The sequence below is a fragment of the Phasianus colchicus genome, chromosome 7 (assembly GCF_987193195.1).
Source record: "Phasianus colchicus chromosome 7, bPhaCol1.hap1.1, whole genome shotgun sequence".
NCBI classification, from domain to species: domain Eukaryota; kingdom Metazoa; phylum Chordata; class Aves; order Galliformes; family Phasianidae; genus Phasianus; species Phasianus colchicus.
Window position 1 is genome coordinate 9,269,913 of NC_143442.1, and position 16,134 is coordinate 9,286,046.

The following is a 16,134-nucleotide window of genomic DNA, read 5'->3' on the forward strand; positions in this document are numbered from 1 at the left end:
TCCTGGGGAGAGGTCCTTCTGAAAGATGTTCCTTCTGTGTTTGCCTCAACCTGCCTTCCAGGCACAGTCCAGAGGACATCTTGCCTTCAACTCATGTTTCCTCCTGACCCTCTTCCTTCTCCTGCTCCACCTCCTTTCCTTCTTGTACAGGGCTTCCTTGCTTACCTGTTAGTCTCCTGAGGAGTAGACTTGAAAAAACTTGTTCCCCTTAACCCTCTTAGTTTGCAAGAGACCTGCCTGCTCTGCACAGTGAAAGCAAAAATAGCACAGTCTAGATTTGATGTGTGCTAGGTGTTTTCTTGCAGTGCTTTTCACTGCTCTCAACTCTTGTGTGTGTGCAGGTGACAGGACCTCCTTCCGCGTTCAGGTCCGGCAAGTGGAGGACTATCCCGTGGACCTGTACTACCTGATGGATCTCTCCCTGTCCATGAACGACGACCTGGACAATATTCGCAATCTGGGGACAAAGCTGGCTGAAGAGATGCGGAAGCTCACTAGCAATTTCCGGCTGGGCTTTGGCTCTTTTGTGGACAAAAACATTTCTCCTTTCTCCTACACAGCACCGAGATACCAAAACAATCCCTGCATTGGGTAAGTAGGTGCTCCCCAAAGGGAGAAGCCCAGTGCAGGCACTAACAGTGTCTGGAGAGTCTTTTCTTGCAGTTCTGGCTTTAGGCACCAAATCACACTTATGGGACTGTGTGGTAATGCTCCTGAGCCATTCAAAATCAAGGAATTCCCAATTTTGCAGCAGCTTTTGGGGTTACTCTGCATCTAGAGATGTGAAACTCTTGTGCCAGGAATCTAAAGCTATTTTTAAATACCTGAAGAGGATGCAGACATTGCAGGCTTTTTTTTTTTTTTTACAGGCTTTGAGAAAAGGGAGCAAGAGCCAGAAATTCCTGATTTCTGATCCTGGCTCTGAGTCATAGTTTGGCCTTGAGTAGGTCAATTAAGCTCTTCTTCTCTGCTTTACAGATAAGGAGACCAAAGCAGTGCAATTCTTTCCCAACAGAAGTGTTTGGGGGAAGTGAGATTTGGAAGGGCCTGTGAGACTGATTAATGAGTATTTGTAAGGCATTCTGAAGATGTCAGGCAGTTTCCTTCATCTTTATTGCCAGGGAATGAAAGCAAACTGGCAATTGCAACAGACACAAATAATGCAGTTTGCTTTATTATGCTTGTTATCAGAGCCTTTTTTTTTCCTTGTTAGTAGCTTTCTTAGTGTCTTTTTGTTTGACTTGTAACAGCCAGAGGATCTAGTCTGTTGAATCAAGGATTATGCCAGAGTGAAATAGGCTGCCATGGAGGGTGTGCAGGCTCAGATGGATTTGGATGTTGGCATGTGAGGATGGATACAGCAGTGAGTCATAGAATCATTAAGGTTGGAAAAGACCACAAAGATCACTAAGTCCAACTCCAACCCATCCATACCATGCCCACTAACCCAGTGCCCATCTGCTCTTTTTCTGAACATCTCTGGGGATGGTGGCTCTATCATCTCCCTGGACAGCCTGTGCGAGTGCATCACCGCTCTTTATGAGGAGTGATTTTTCCTAATATCCAACCTGAAGTTGCCTCTTTGGAGAATGTTGCCTTTGACACTTCCCTTCATGCTCCTTGTCCTGCCCCTTCTTCTCCTCATCCATTTTTGGGGTGCTCTTTACTGCTGTAAGGGCAGTAGAGTTGGCCCTTTTTTATGAAGCATGTGGAGATACTTAGACTGTAAGATCACATCACAGGCGCCAAGCTTTATGAGTCTGCTTGCTCTAAGTTTTCTGTATGAGAGGCAGATTAGAGAGAGTTTTCATCAGCTCTAAGTCTCTTGCCATCTTTTGGCACTGACCATATATTTGGCATCTCATCACCTGTTCAGCAGACAAAATTATTCATGCACTTTTTTCATCAGTTCTATCCAGAGAGGAAGGTCAATTGGATGGTGATTTTAATACTAAAAACTCATGCTTTGGCTGTGAAGCATAGCCACAAATCTGGAACTCCTTGACTTTGGTGCCCTTGCACGTGTTTATAGTGGGATGAAAGTAGGTAAGTCAGAGAGGAAAGTACAAAGCTTGTTTTGGAGCATATAGAGTCCTACAGTGCCCAGATGAAAGCCCTGGCTAGTGAAGGAGTACTTTCATCTGCCACTTTTTCTTCAAACACTTCCTCTTGTTCAGAGCATACAGGTTATGCAGTATTTTCCATTCTGCATCCCTTGCATGCCTAGCTTTGGGACGCTGCAGTAATGGAAACCACCTGGCTGACAAACCTGGCTGGGCATGGGCTCTACATGAGCTGTTCACTGACACCACAGCACTGTGTCCTGTGCTCTACACAGATCTTTCCCTGCCCCTGAGATTTGGCATGGCCTCAGGGATGCACACAGTTCTCCTCTTTAGTCCTTGTTTGCTGCTGCACCAAAGCTCAGCTGCCGTGCTCAGGAGGCTGGATCTGCTAGGTCCGTGTGTGGTTTGTGGTGTGTGTGGGTTTGCACAGTGGAGACATGCATGTGGCATGCAGAGTCTGGCATGGGAGGGATTAGAGCCACCAGCAGTGGTAAAGTTTAACTGCTCCTTTGTTAGAAAGCATCTTAGACCCTACCCATAGTGAGTCATTTTCTGCTTTCTATCTCTGAAGATAAGAGTGACCTACTGCAAGTGCAACTCCTTTGTAAACACACTTTATTCTTAACTTTTCTCCTCCCTCTCCCCTGCCCATGCTCACCTCCTGCCCAAACTGCAGGACTTGCTCAGCTCAGGGCTCCCAAGCACACCATGAGTACCAACCCTAAGAACACCAAACCCATGAGGTTTGTTGCCTCCTGGCTGCTTTGCAAGATTTCCTGGCAGCCTACTGCATCATTTCTCCACCTTAGGGTGCTGCTCCTTCCTTGCTGCTACAAGCTAAGTAGGAGTGATAATGTTTGCTCATCTGCCTCGCGGGGAGAGTGGGAGGATGCATGAGTGATTAAGTAGGTGCATGCCCACTGCATTGCTGTGCTGTGGGCTCTAGTGTGGAAACTGCTGTGACTTATAGGCACTGAAATCCCACAGCCTTATGGCCCTGGTGCTTGTTGTCTCCACTTGAATGTTATATGGAGACATTCAGTCCAGATGAGATCTCTGCAAGCTTCAGCTGCTCAAAGCCAGTGCAGGGTGGAAATAGAGATAGGCTCTACTGTGTGTTTGCAGATAACTAGCCAGAAATCAGAGCATCCAAAGCATGAAGTCTTGTGGAAGGCTCAAAGATTTGGAGGCCTGTGTGGTAGACCTGGGAGCTCCTGCAGTTAGTGGCTCCTGGTGAGGTTGATGCCAACTAACTGCTCCTCTTCTGCTCCTCTTGCAGATATAAGCTGTTCCCAAGCTGCGTCCCCTCCTTTGGTTTCCGCCATCTCTTGTCCCTGACGGACAAAGTTGACCGTTTTAATGAAGAAGTGCAGAAGCAGAAGGTGTCCCGGAACAGGGATGCCCCAGAGGGTGGTTTTGATGCAATTTTGCAGGCTGCTGTGTGCAAGGTGAGTCCCACTGCCTCCTGGGTTTTTAAAGCAAAGTAGAAGAGAGAAAGTTTTTTTTAGCTGTGTTCTTGGATCCAGCTTCAGTGTCTGATTTCTTGGAAAGAATGAGTAAATTTTTCTTGCAGAAACCATGAAAATTGCATAGAGAAGTAGAGGTTTTTATGTGCTTTTATGCATGAAGACAGCTCCCTTGCTGTCACCATTCCACACGAGACAAGCCCTCTCCCTGCAGTGCACAGCTAGGTTTGCATGCTGTTCTCACTGCAAGAGTCTTGCTCAAAATCCTCCTGGAGCAATCAGTTGGGTTGCTCCATATCCCTTTGTGATGGGGATAAAAAACAAAGCTTCTTTCAAGTGTCCTCTCCCCTGGGCAGTGCAGCTGAGTTGCCCTGCTCTCCAGGGACAGCCCCGGCTGCCTTTTCCCCTCTGACACACAGAATCACAGAGTCACAGAATGGCCAGGGTTGGAAGGGACCTCAAGGATCATGAATCTCCAACCCCCCTGCCACATGCAGGGCCACCAACCTCCTCATCTAATACTAGACCAGGCTGCCCAGGGCCCCATCCAATCTGGCCCTGAACACCTCCAGGGACGGGGCATCCACAACCTCTCTGGGCAGCCTGTTCCAGCACTTCACCACACTCATAGTAAAGAACTTCCCCCTGCCATCCAACCTAAATCTTCCCTCCCTCAATTTAAAATGCACACAATTTGGCTTTTGTTCAGCTCAGCCTTGCGCAGTCCTTTTGGTAGATCCTGTTTTCTTGTGGGTGTGGATTTTGGGAGCCAGAAGATAAGTATCATCCGCAGGAACAGTGGGATGCAGGCTTGTGCAACATGGTTGAGTGGGAATGTAGATCTCCCTCTGCTCATGCTGGGTGCTTGACAGGACTGAGCCTGCCCTGCTGGCCCTGATGCCTCAGAGCAGCCATCTCTCCTCTCCCAGCCTGGCACAGGTGCTGCTGGCACTGGAACTGCTGCTGGCACTGGAACTGCTCCCAGCACTCTGTAGGTACAAAGTTCATCGTGTGGCTGAGAGGTGGCACCAGAGCAGAGATGTCTCAGGGCAGTGACTCAGTTGTGCCACCCTTCGTGTGGCTCTTCGTGGTTTCTCCGTCACATTTTCCTTACCACAGCAATGGGATGGGATTTCCTTGTAGTGCAGAAATATTGCACAGAAAATTGTTTGGGCTGTGCTTCCTAAGCCCCATAACCCCTAGGGGAACTTTGTTCCCTTTGCAGGTGGTGATCTGGAGGCTGTCTGTGGCTGTGGGGTGGGTTTCCCCATTGCCACCTGTCTGCAGTACCCTGTTGCCTCTCCTGATGTGCTCCAGCTCTTCCAGCTTTCACCCTTTAGGGTATTTCAGACCTCCTGGGCACTTAAAGGAGCCATTTGTAGCATCCCAAGGGATGGCCCTTGGCAGCCCCAGTGTCTGAGCGCCGTGTTCTCCCCTGCAAGCACAGAGGTAGGAGAAACAGTTCCTCATTTGTTGGTGAGGTGTTTTCGTGCTGTAATTCATATCAAGTGTTTCTTCTGCATGAGCTGTTATAAGAGCTCTGTCATTTTTTGGCTGAGGTTTTAAACTGAGGAGTTAGAAGAGCTTGCACAGTTAATACAGACTAATAACTGGTCTGTGTTTGGCTCCTCTCCGAAAGATGGAGAGATGGTAAATGTTATTCTGGAGGCAATGAAAGAGCCAGAGACAATAAGCCTTTATGCTGATGCTAGAATGGTTAGCCAGGAATATTAATCAACTTTCTGTAATTACATTTTCCATTTGCAGTACTTTGGTTTTCTGCCATCTTGAAGTGCAGACATTGTAGAGCTTGGTGGCACGTGTAAGTTGCAGATCGTATACATGGAGCTGCAGCAAGGAAGTGATGCTTGGTTGTAAAATTAAGTGTCTTTTGAACTGCTTTTGGTCAGCACTCGTTAGGCACAGTGTTTAGCATTAATTTAGATGCTTACTTCAGACTTGGAAACACTGATAACAATCTGGCCGCCTTTTCAATAGGGTTTGGAGGGCTGAGGTGCGCTGAGACAGCTGTGGTGGTTCTGACAGAAGCAACTGTGGGAGCAGAGCAGGATTTATTCCTGCGTGGCCCTGCAGAGACATGTTCTACCCCTTCATGCTGCCTCCGGTCAGGTCCCACCCTGCCTTTCAAACCTTCAAATCCCACGGGGATTAAACCAGCGCCAGTGTCAATGCAGATCACTGTTCAAAAATCACGGGCCAGTAAAAATAAATGCAAGCCTCTTTGGTTGTTTGTTTTAAGCAGAGCAGAGCACTGTGTGTCTTGTGGAGAGCGGCATTTCCCAGCGCTTTGCAGCTGCTGGCGGAGGCAGTGAGAGATGCTGCAGCTGCTCACTGCCAACCTCTTGGTTTTTCCACCCATCTCCAGCAGCCATGCACATTCTGTAACGTGTTGGTGTTTGCTGCATTGGCTTGAAGGACCGTGCAGCTTCAGGTTGGGTGTCTCAGCTGAGATATGCTGCCCAGATTTTTCAGCATTTCTATGTGCTTGGCTTAAGTGCGAGAATAGGAGTGAGTCTGTATATGAAGAGGTACACAGCCCTTGGTGAGAAGGTGGTGCCAGAAGGCAGGAAAACAGAGGAATCATGCCTGGAATGACTGCATAACTGTTGTCTGAATGAAGTTTGTTTGCTTTGTGCATAGCACACTTCTAAGCTTCTAATCTGTGGTTTTTCTCTCAGTCCTTAAAGAAGTCGGCTTTGGGTACCCGAAGGAAAATGGGTTGGACTGGCTGTTGGGTGGGCGTCTGAGCTGAGTGGTGCAAGAAGCTGCTTGCGTTGTCAGAGCCATAATCACTTTTGGGTTTCTGCCTTTTGTCTGATGGGGTTGCTTCAGTGGAATGGCTCCCACTTTCCAGACCAAGAAAGCCCATATTGCTTTCTGACCTGGATGGCAATGTGCTGCTACATGGCACACCTGTCCTGCAATGAGGGCTTCCTCTGGTCGTACCTGCATTACATGGCTCTTGAAAATGCCCTTAAAGAAAAAATACTTCTTGCATTGGAAAAGAAAAGGAAGTAGAGTCTGGAGAAGTTCTCCTGAAGCTGTATTTATCGGAAAGGTCAGCAGTCTGTGGGCTGTGACTCACATCTGCAGCTGAAAATTGTGGTGGCAATCATGGTTATACTTCTATGTGCACTGCCAGCTCACTGTCACTCCACCAGTGGTTTCCATAGGAAATGCCTGCAGCCAAGCTGCAGAAGTTTGTCAGCTGGTGTTTGAATGTAGGACGAGGTAGGTTTCAGATGTTACTGAGTAAGCTGAGCAGTGAAATCCAGAGGAGTTGGGTGTTTTCAGATGTGGGTTGCATCTGGGTGCTCCTGACTCCATAATCTGTGCATTGCGGGGGCACAAGCTGGAGGCCAGAGCCATCCACATGTGTAGGTGGAGAGAGCTGCTGCCTGATGGCATCCAAAAATTTCCTTCTGGCACCTCTGTTTCTCTCCACTTCCATTGCAACAAGCAGCTTCAGTGTGCTTTCTTAGGCACAGATCTGCTTCTTGGGCTGGTGCAGAGCTGAGGGAGCTCTGTAGGAGGGAAGCAATTAGCATCCAACTGCCTTTCCATGCACAAACCCTATCCCTGCAGATCTGTCCATGCACAGACAGTCACAATGCCTGTTTCTTGCACAGATGGGCTGCAGGTAAGGGCCTTGCTTCCTGTGCTGCAGTCCCAAAGCTGCTTTTCTGAGTGGGTTGCAAGAAAAATGCTGAGTGGGACTGGTGCAGCTCTCACACTATATGCAGCAGCGCAGCCGTTTCGCCGAGCTGAGGAAACGAGGTCAGATGAAACGCGTGCAGAGGAATTTGGCATGTCTCCTCTGGCTATAAAAGCAGCTGAAATTCTTATTCTTGGATCGAGGCAGAGAAGGTCTGGTGGACAGTCCATGTACCTCCTCATGCCTTTTTAAGTAACTGCATTGCAGGGAGGTGCTGGGAAATGCTAGAAGGGCCCCAACATCATCTTTTATTGCCAGATATGGGTGGACAGATGTACGGCACTCTACTAATTAGTGTTAACGAAGGCTTTTGTTCTGCCTTAGGAGAAGATCGGCTGGCGGAAAGAGGCATCCCACCTGCTGGTTTTCACCACGGATGATGTGCCCCACATAGCTCTGGATGGGAAGCTGGGGGGGCTGGTGCAGCCCCACGATGGCCAGTGCCACCTGAACGAGGCCAATGAGTACAGTGCATCCAGCCAGCTGGTGAGTGGGCACAGGGACCTCAGGGTGTCAGCGGGCCCTGTGCTGCTCTGGGTGCTGTTTTGCTCCTGATGAGTGTTTCACTCTTTCCCTCAGACATCTCCACTCAGTGAATGCACTTGCGATGCTCAAAGATGGGTTCGGAGCCCAGCCAGTTTTGTCAGGATTCACTGACAGAGAGGGAAATGTAACTTGGCACAGTGAAGTGCATCATCAACTGCGAAGTGCCCAGGGTTTGTCAGGCTGTCAGCAGGGAGGCTGAGCCCACCTTGATGTGGCTGCTGCCACAAGCACGAGGCCGTGCTGATCCTATTCACAGACTTTGAGCACAACACTAATGTAGATCTTAGTACTAAATAAACAGACCAGCCCCTTTTTTTTCTCCCTTTATTTAAACTCAATGGAGGAAACTTCTGTGGTGAATGAGCATTTGTCTGCTGCCTAATTATCACATCCTCCTGTAGAATGGTGCTTTATCCAGCAAGTCACAAGCACTAATTATGATTTTTGTTCCTGCATACACCACTCTGTAACAAGAGGTGTTTCTGGATGGTTGCCTATGGCTCCTTAGAGAACCCCCTGTCCACAGCCCATGCAATCTTGCAAATGTTTGCATTCCAGAGTACAGCTGCTGTACTGGAGCTGTGCTGGGGAGCTGGCATGGGGATGCTGTCTCAGTGTTTATTTGAGTCCTGCAGGCTCTAAATCAGCCTTTCAGCTTGCAAGTGAGCAGGGTGCTTTTTCTGAGAGCAGCGTTTCAGAAGCAGCTTGGGGCCTGAAACTGGGGTTTCAAAGCTCTTGAAATGAATGCAGTTTTGTTATTTTGTTGCTTATGGATTGCTAGAACAGTATCTTCCTGCCAGCCTTTCTTTCTCTGAGTTCTGCAGAATTGAAGTTTATCATCATTTCTTCATGGCTCTGCTATGCAGCAAGAGCAGGCAATCTCAGCTTTCAGAGAAAAATCACATATCTCTGTTTAGTGCAGTTCTAGATCATGGTCATGTCTTGCATCCCTGGGGTTGGCAGCTAGGTTATTACACATGCACATTGGCTGATAGCAAAGTGGAAAGAGGAGGAAAAAAAAAAATTGTTTCCGGTGTTACTGTGGCTCATGGTGTTGTCCTTTCATACATTCTAATGGTAGGTGCAGCAGAAATATTCAGGGAGTGACAGAATTACCAGAATGTTTCTACTATTTCCATTGTAGATGTAGTGGTTCACTTCACACTGCAGTGAAATGCCACAGGTTTTGCTTTTGGGAGAAGAGTAATGAAATTAGTCTTTGTGCTACCCATCAGTCTTTCTGTGTTGTTTTTCCCCTAGGATTATCCTTCCCTGGCACTTCTTGGGGAGAAACTGGCTGAAAACAACATCCACCTGATTTTTGCTGTTACAAAAAGCCATTATGTCCTGTACAAGGTAAGTGCTGCTGAGCCATCCATGGGCAGGGCTTAGGGTTCCTCTTGAGAGCATCTTGGCCATGATGCCCTTAGGACACACCAGCTTGGCACAGCTATCACCTCTCCCTGCTACCGCCCAGAGCATGGTCATTCAGTGAAAAGCACTAAAGCTGCTTACTGCAAGCAGATCTCTATGTTAGTGAGCTTGTGCATACCTAAAATAGACCCTATCCTAATCTTGCCACCATGCAGCAGACGGGAGAGCAGAAACCTGTTCAGCCCTTTCCACTGTGACTCAATCCCATTACCTAATCCAGTACGGTGCTGCTGCCCAGCTGTGTTTTTCCATCTCCCTAGCCCCAACCTGAGCTCCTTTGCCATTCCCACGGCAGGAGGCTCTTCCCTGGAGCTGTCTCGTGGCAGAAGTGGGTGGAGGGATGTGGGGATGCAGATTGGGTTTTTGGGATGTGCATTCTCTGCTCTGAGCCAGGCAGGCAGCGAGGTGCTAGAAGTCCCCATGGGGCTGGGGGCTGAGCTCATGCTCCACACCCGCTCCCAGGGAAGCTCGACTGCCACATCGCATTGCATTGCAGCGCGTTTTCCACTTGTTGTCTTTTCAAGAACTTCACTGCCTTGATTCCTGGGACCACGGTGGAGATTTTGCACAAGGACTCCAAGAATATCATTGAGCTGATTGTCAAGGCCTACAACGTAAGTGTGTTTTAAAACCACAGCTGCTGTGGTGGGAGCGCCAAGAGCTGAGCTCGCTCAGCCCTGCCTCGTATGCTCCACCCAGACTTGGCTGCATCTCTCTGGTCCTCTTCACAGTGGGTCGCTGCTGACGTGCTTGCATCCACCCTGGGGAGGGAAAAGAGCTGCTTGTCCTCTTTAGGATGATGCTGATGGTTGGGCTGATGTCATCTGCTTGGGCCCTTGCTGGGCTGGCAAGAAAGCAAAGCATGAGTGGAATTACACCATAAATGCAACCCGGATTTAATAATTGTCACAGACCACCCTACCATTAGATAAAATAGACCATTTCTTTGCTCTTTGATGCTCAGTGACCTGTCAGAGACATGACACGGCTTAGGTGGCATCCTTGGGTTGATCACTGTGCAACTCTATGGAAATAAGGGGAGCAAAGTGACCAGAAGCAGCTAGATAGCGAGCTAGTGGGATAGCTGTCTGAATTTGTTGGATTTCTGCTGGATCCTGGTCAGCTCTGTGCTTCTGGAAGGATGTTGGGTGTGTGAGATGTGTAACTCAGTGTGACCATGTATGAAAGTCTGTTGTGGAATACTTTGCTCCACCCGTGTTCTTTTTGGCTAAACTGAAATACTGTGCTGTTCTGGGTCAGCCCTCAGGTAGGGTTCTTCATACATGCAGTGTCTGAGCTGATCTTTGCAGCCAGAGAGGCAAACAGTGCACTGCTTTTCTGAACCCATTCCCAGAAGATCTCATAATGTTCCTCTCTACAGCACTGATGGGTTTTCCATGGCAGGTGGCCTTTGTGTCAGCTGTCCTTGGAGCTGCTACAGGTTCAGAATTCCCTTGTGTTCACACTGAAATGCTCCTCCTGAGGGTGTACCCCATGCCATTATAGCTTTATTTCAGTCAGAAGTTGCTCCATCTTGTGGGCAAGGTCCTTCCCCTGAATCTCTCTGGAGTCTTCTGCTCATTTCTGAAGGTACTGCAGGCCTGGGGGCCACCAAACAGCACAGTAGCAAAACCCCTCCAGTAGTGGCTGCAGTGCCATGGAGGTATGCTGCTTTGCAGTGCCAAGTGGCTAATAATAATTGGATTAAAATTAGGCTAATAGCATTACCCAGTAAGGCTGATAAGAAATCTTGGTGTTTGCATCAGAACGTAAGAATGACCCAGGTGAGGTCATACTGTGGTCTTTCTGACCTGCTGTCCTGTGTTCTGTAGCCTTTGCCTTTTTTGGATACCACTCACAATGCGTCACTTCCAGCCATCAGAAGAACTAAACAAAACAACCTTGTTTCACATTAATACTTATAAACAGAGTTTTCCCTTTATTTTGTTTTGGCTTTAAAAGTCTGGGTTGTGCAGCAGAGTGGAGAAATGAGAAGAAGAAGAAGAAAGGGAGTAGGAGTGTACCAAAACATCGCAGATAGAGAACGTCTTTCACTTTAAAATGTTTCACAAAGAAAGAGATTTTACATTTTTTTCACCATAGAAAACGTGGTATTTGCTATTGACTTATCCAAAAAAGTCTGGCATTTTCTCTTCAGAGAGAAAAGTTTTTCTGACCAGTTTGTGTTGAATCAAGAAAGCAGGACAGAGTTGCTGATTCAGTTGCAAGTGTGTTTTTATGCCCCCTTTGTGCAGTACAAAAAGCATCACAGGATGGATGCCAGTGGAGCGTTGGGCTCTGCACTCTTCCAGTAGACTTTGCTATGGGGGAGGTGTAGATGTGCATACAAGGCTCTGACCTACAGCTTGGAGATGAAGCAAATGGTCCATTTGTGGTTGAGAATGTTTCCTTTTTTATTTTGTTGTGTATGCATCTTTCCAGTACAGGCTTCAGTGGTCATCGTGACCCTTGTAGAGTGCATAAACCATCCTCAGGTGCTCCAGTCCAATTCCAGGTATTGTTTTTTGTATTGGTGCACTGATGTCCTAGCTGCCTTCTGAATACAACAGAAGATACCAAAGCAGAATGCTTTGCAAAAGAAACCTGCCTGCCTGTATTAACCTGATAAGTTTCTTTCTCATTGTGTTTCCAGAGCATTCGGTCCAAAGTAGAACTCACTGTCTGGGACAGCCCTGAGGACATTGGCTTGACCTTCACTGCCACCTGCCAGGATGGATTGTCCTACCCTGGGCTCAGAAAATGTGGGGATCTCAAGATAGGAGATACGGTGAGTCTGTCTCTCTGCACATCCTGGCTGCCCATCTTCCTCTGCTAGCCTCAAAACTGTGCTATGGTAATCTAAAAACCCACTGAGAGCAGCTCTGCCAGGTGAAGAGCTCTTCCCTCTTCATGGCAGGGTAGGTGGACTAGATGGCCTTTAAAGATCCCTTCCAGCTCAAATGATTCTGTGTTTCTGTTATTCTGTGAAGTCCAGATGCACCTGAACATGTTGAGCATGACCAGGAGGGCATGTTGTCACCTGGCATCAGCACTGCATTGCAGGGCCAGCAGGCTCAGCCTGGCTGGGAATCCTGAGCCCTTCTCCAGGCCTTTGCTGTTTGCAAGGACTCATTAGCAGGATGATTTCCTTATTTGAGAAGAACAGCTTTAAAAACATACCAGAGCGCTAAGCATTTGGGCATATAAAAATAGTTTGGAAGAATAAACAGTAGCTGAACCTTTACCCCTCCAAATAAGGGCTATATGAAGTGTTAAAAAGGGAGGTGGCCTCAGCACTTTAGCTGACATTACTGGATTTCAGCTCAGCGGGTAGAATCAGTTGCTGGAGCTGTGCCAACCATAGGCACGTGCCCTCCTGATGTCCTCACCAAAGCCAGGGCCCCCTTGGAGCAGGAGCATTAATCTGGTGGCTGGGCCTGGGCTCTGGCCTTTGGCATGAAGACAGAGCTCACCCAGCTGTTGAGGTTTGTCCCTGCATCCCTTCCTGCTCAGCAGCTTCTGTGAACATCAGAGTCTAGCTCCTGTGAACAGCTGAGGGAGCTTCCCCAAAGGGGTTGACATCGACACCGGGTCCTGAAATGCTGGGGTCTCGTACTGGTGGCATGTGGAAGGGAGCAGGGTGATGCCCTGAGCTTGCTTTCTGATGTGATGGCTTTAAGTTGTACAAGGGGAGGTTCAGATTGAATACCGGGAAAGATCTCCTCTCAGAATGAGTAATGAGGCACTTGCACAGGCTGCCCAGGGAAGAGGTGGAGTCACCATCCCTGGAGGTGCTCAAGAACCGTGGAGATGTGGCACTGAGGGATGTGGGTAGCGGGCATGGTGAGATGGGCTAGAGTTGGACTTTGTGATCTTTGTGGTCTTTTCCAATCTTAATGGTTCTGTGATTCTATGTCCTTCTCTGTAATTTATGTTTGTTCCATAATTGGGGCTTTATGAGTGATGCAGGTTGGGATTCTCACAAAAAGGTGCTAAATCCTTCACCTTGTAGACACCTTTGGTCCTTGTGCTGCACTGGCTAGATCTGTGCTGGTACTTGCTTTCGAGCAAATGTCCTATTTTTGCTATTATGAAAACCTGTCTGTTTGCTAGACTTTTGCCCCAGTTATTTCAGGCAGGCTGCCTCCTGCCTCGCAGAAACCAGAGGTCTGTGATGGAGAACATTAACTCTCATGGGTGATGGTAATAAGCCTTGAAACTTCACTTGAATGCCTGTGGTGTGTTTTGAAATGAGCTACCCACGGAATAATGAACACTTTGGTGAGGGCTGAGATGTGGGTTCAGCAGGCAGAAGCTGCATGGGCTATGTGGGGGCATGAAGGCTGCACAGTTGTGTGGGGCTCCCCTGGCACAGCTCCAACACTTCCCTCTTGGTGGTTCTCCCTTTGGTGTGTGGTTTGCGGGGATGGTTTGCTTTGCTTGTCCCACTTGGGTCACACATGGCCCGTATGGGGAACCAGAGTGGTGGTGAGGGGCAGAAAGGAGGTCAAAACCTTGATGGGCTGTCAGGGCGCTGAGGTGCCCACACGAGGTGGAGTTGGGGCAGTTCATACACACCTGGGAGGCGATTTTGGGCTGCACACTGACTCCCCCCTCGCCCTCTGTCTCCAGGTTTCCTTTGAGGTGTCGGTGGAGGCCCGCGGCTGCCCTGCTGAGGACACCTCCCATGTCTTCACCATCAAGCCAGCCGGCTTCCGTGACACACTGGAAGTGGCCGTCACCTACAACTGCCTCTGCGGCTGCACTGGCCACGCGGAGCCGGCCAGCAGCAAGTGCAGCAGCAATGGGACCTATGCCTGCGGGCTGTGCGAGTGCGATGCCGGCTACCTGGGGGCCCACTGCGAGTGTGAGGAGGGGGCCGGCGGGGAGACCCAGCCTGGGCTGTGCCGTGAGGTGGAGGGAAAGCCCGTCTGCAGCGGACGGGGGGAGTGCAGCTGCAACCAGTGTGTCTGCTATGAGAGCGAGTTCGGGAACATCTACGGGCCCTTCTGTGAGTGTGACGACTTCTCCTGTGCCCGGTACAAGGGAGTCCTCTGCTCAGGTAGGTGCTGTCCCACCCCCCACCCTCTGCTTTGCCCAGGCTGCAAATTTGCAGCTTTGGTGTTGATTGTTTGGGAGCGTGTTCGCTGATATGTGGCCTCAGTGTAGTCCTCATGAGGCCTCATCTGGAGTACAGTGTCCAGCACAAGAAAGATGCGGGGCTGTTGGAGCAGGTCCAGAGGAGGCCATGAGGATGCTCTGAGGGTTGGAGTAGTTCTGCTGAGAAAGACGGGGGGGAATTGGGCTTGTTCAGCCTGGAGAAGAGAAGGCTCAGAGGAGACCTGAAATTCCTAAAGGTACTTTACATGCAGACTTCTGCCTGCTGGGAAGACAAATCATCCACTGGTCAAGATTTAGCCAGTCTGTTTTGCTTCAGCAAAGGTGGAGGAGCTATTTAGCAGTGTTTGCTAAAATGGCAATTCCTTTAATTCCTTTTTAGCCTGAGGTCATGTAATTTACCTTGCCTAGATCAGCCCTAAGGCATAATTCTTTCACTTGAAGCTGGGTAAAATGTTACTCTTCAAAAACTTCGTTTTCACAGTGAAATATTTCCTCAAGTGAAAATCTCAGACCAGATTTCCAAAATGCTGTGCAGGTTTGCGTTCGCTCTCTTGTTGGTAGAGTAAACTCAGAAAAGCAGCTGTTTTTCACTGTTCTCTGGAGAAGTGGAGGCACTTTTCCCCACTGTGCCTAACCCTGTAGGCTTCTGAGTAAGAGATGAGCTACCCCTGGGTAGTGCATTTATAGAATCATAGAAATACTGAGGTTGGAAAGACCAGTAAGATCTCCAGGTCCAACTCCAGCCCATCCCCACACTGCCTGCTAACCATGTCTGTCAAGTGCCACATCTCCACAGTTCTTGAACATCTCCAAAGACAGTGATTCTGCCACTCCTTAGGCCATTGGAAACTGTTGTGTTGGTAGGCAGGTTGGGGCTGTTGGGGCACCGTCTGCATATGGGAATGGCAATCCTCTGGCTTTTGGCAGCAACTGGAAACAACACCATGGCAAGTCATGTGTCTACTGCTGCACCTCGTGGAGGGCTGCTGGTGGTGGGAAGAAGGGCAGAGTTGGTTTGGGATGTGCCAGTTTTAGAGTCATTTAAAAGTTTTTTTTATAGCTGTGAAAGAAAACAAAGCGGAGGCTGAGGCCAGGCAGCTCCAAGACAGACTGGTGGAGAGGTTCTCACCATGCCTCCTGGTATTTTATTGTTTTGTAGCCTTTTTTTCTTCTAAATTCCAGCCTATTGAGTAAGTTTTCTCAGCCCAAGGGGCTTAGAGCTTCTCCAGCCCACCAAAAGAGCCTGAGCTTGCACAGCAGTTGGTGTGGGGTGTGCCCCAAACTGCCCCTAAGGAGCAGCAAGTCTCTGGAAGAAGTAGCTATGGTAGATTCAGCTTTTCTGAAGAAGGAGAGGACAGAAGAGTTTCTGAACACTGCACACAGCTGTGCATCATGTTGGGAGCTTCAGCACAGGGTCTGACCTTTCCTAGACAGTTTGGATGGCTGCCATGGAGAGGCAGAGCCCTCTGCTCACTGCCTGCCTCCCTTCCTGTAGCCCAGCTCAGGAATTTGCAGATCACTGTGCATCCCCATGGCTTTTGGACCCCTTGGCTGCCTTCCAGCAGATCTGACAAAGGAGGAAACATCTCAGTGCTAATTGCATTCCTAAAGGTCCTATAAAATGAGTTAGTAAGAGGGAGGAGAGGCCCTGGTGAGAGCATCATGCATTGGCCACTAATGAAGCAGGACTGGTTTGCTGGAGGCCACGCTTTGTTAGCTGCAGTTCTCAGACCCGTATTTGCAGGGGGTGTGAGTAGTACAGCAT

At 48.9% G+C, this 16,134-nt stretch overlaps 1 protein-coding gene across 1 annotated transcript in view; it reads left to right on the top strand.

Moving 5' to 3' along the window:
• The window catches only part of ITGB5 (integrin subunit beta 5), a 39,724-nt gene that overhangs the window by 10,705 nt on the left and 12,885 nt on the right, over positions 1–16,134 (top strand). The window contains exons 4-10 of the mRNA XM_031590661.2: positions 342–591; positions 3,346–3,514; positions 7,593–7,754; positions 9,075–9,170; positions 9,773–9,862; positions 11,902–12,036; positions 13,881–14,310. Of these exons, the coding sequence (XP_031446521.2) occupies positions 342–591; positions 3,346–3,514; positions 7,593–7,754; positions 9,075–9,170; positions 9,773–9,862; positions 11,902–12,036; positions 13,881–14,310 (1,332 nt within the window). The remainder of the gene's footprint in view (positions 1–341; positions 592–3,345; positions 3,515–7,592; positions 7,755–9,074; positions 9,171–9,772; positions 9,863–11,901; positions 12,037–13,880; positions 14,311–16,134) is intronic.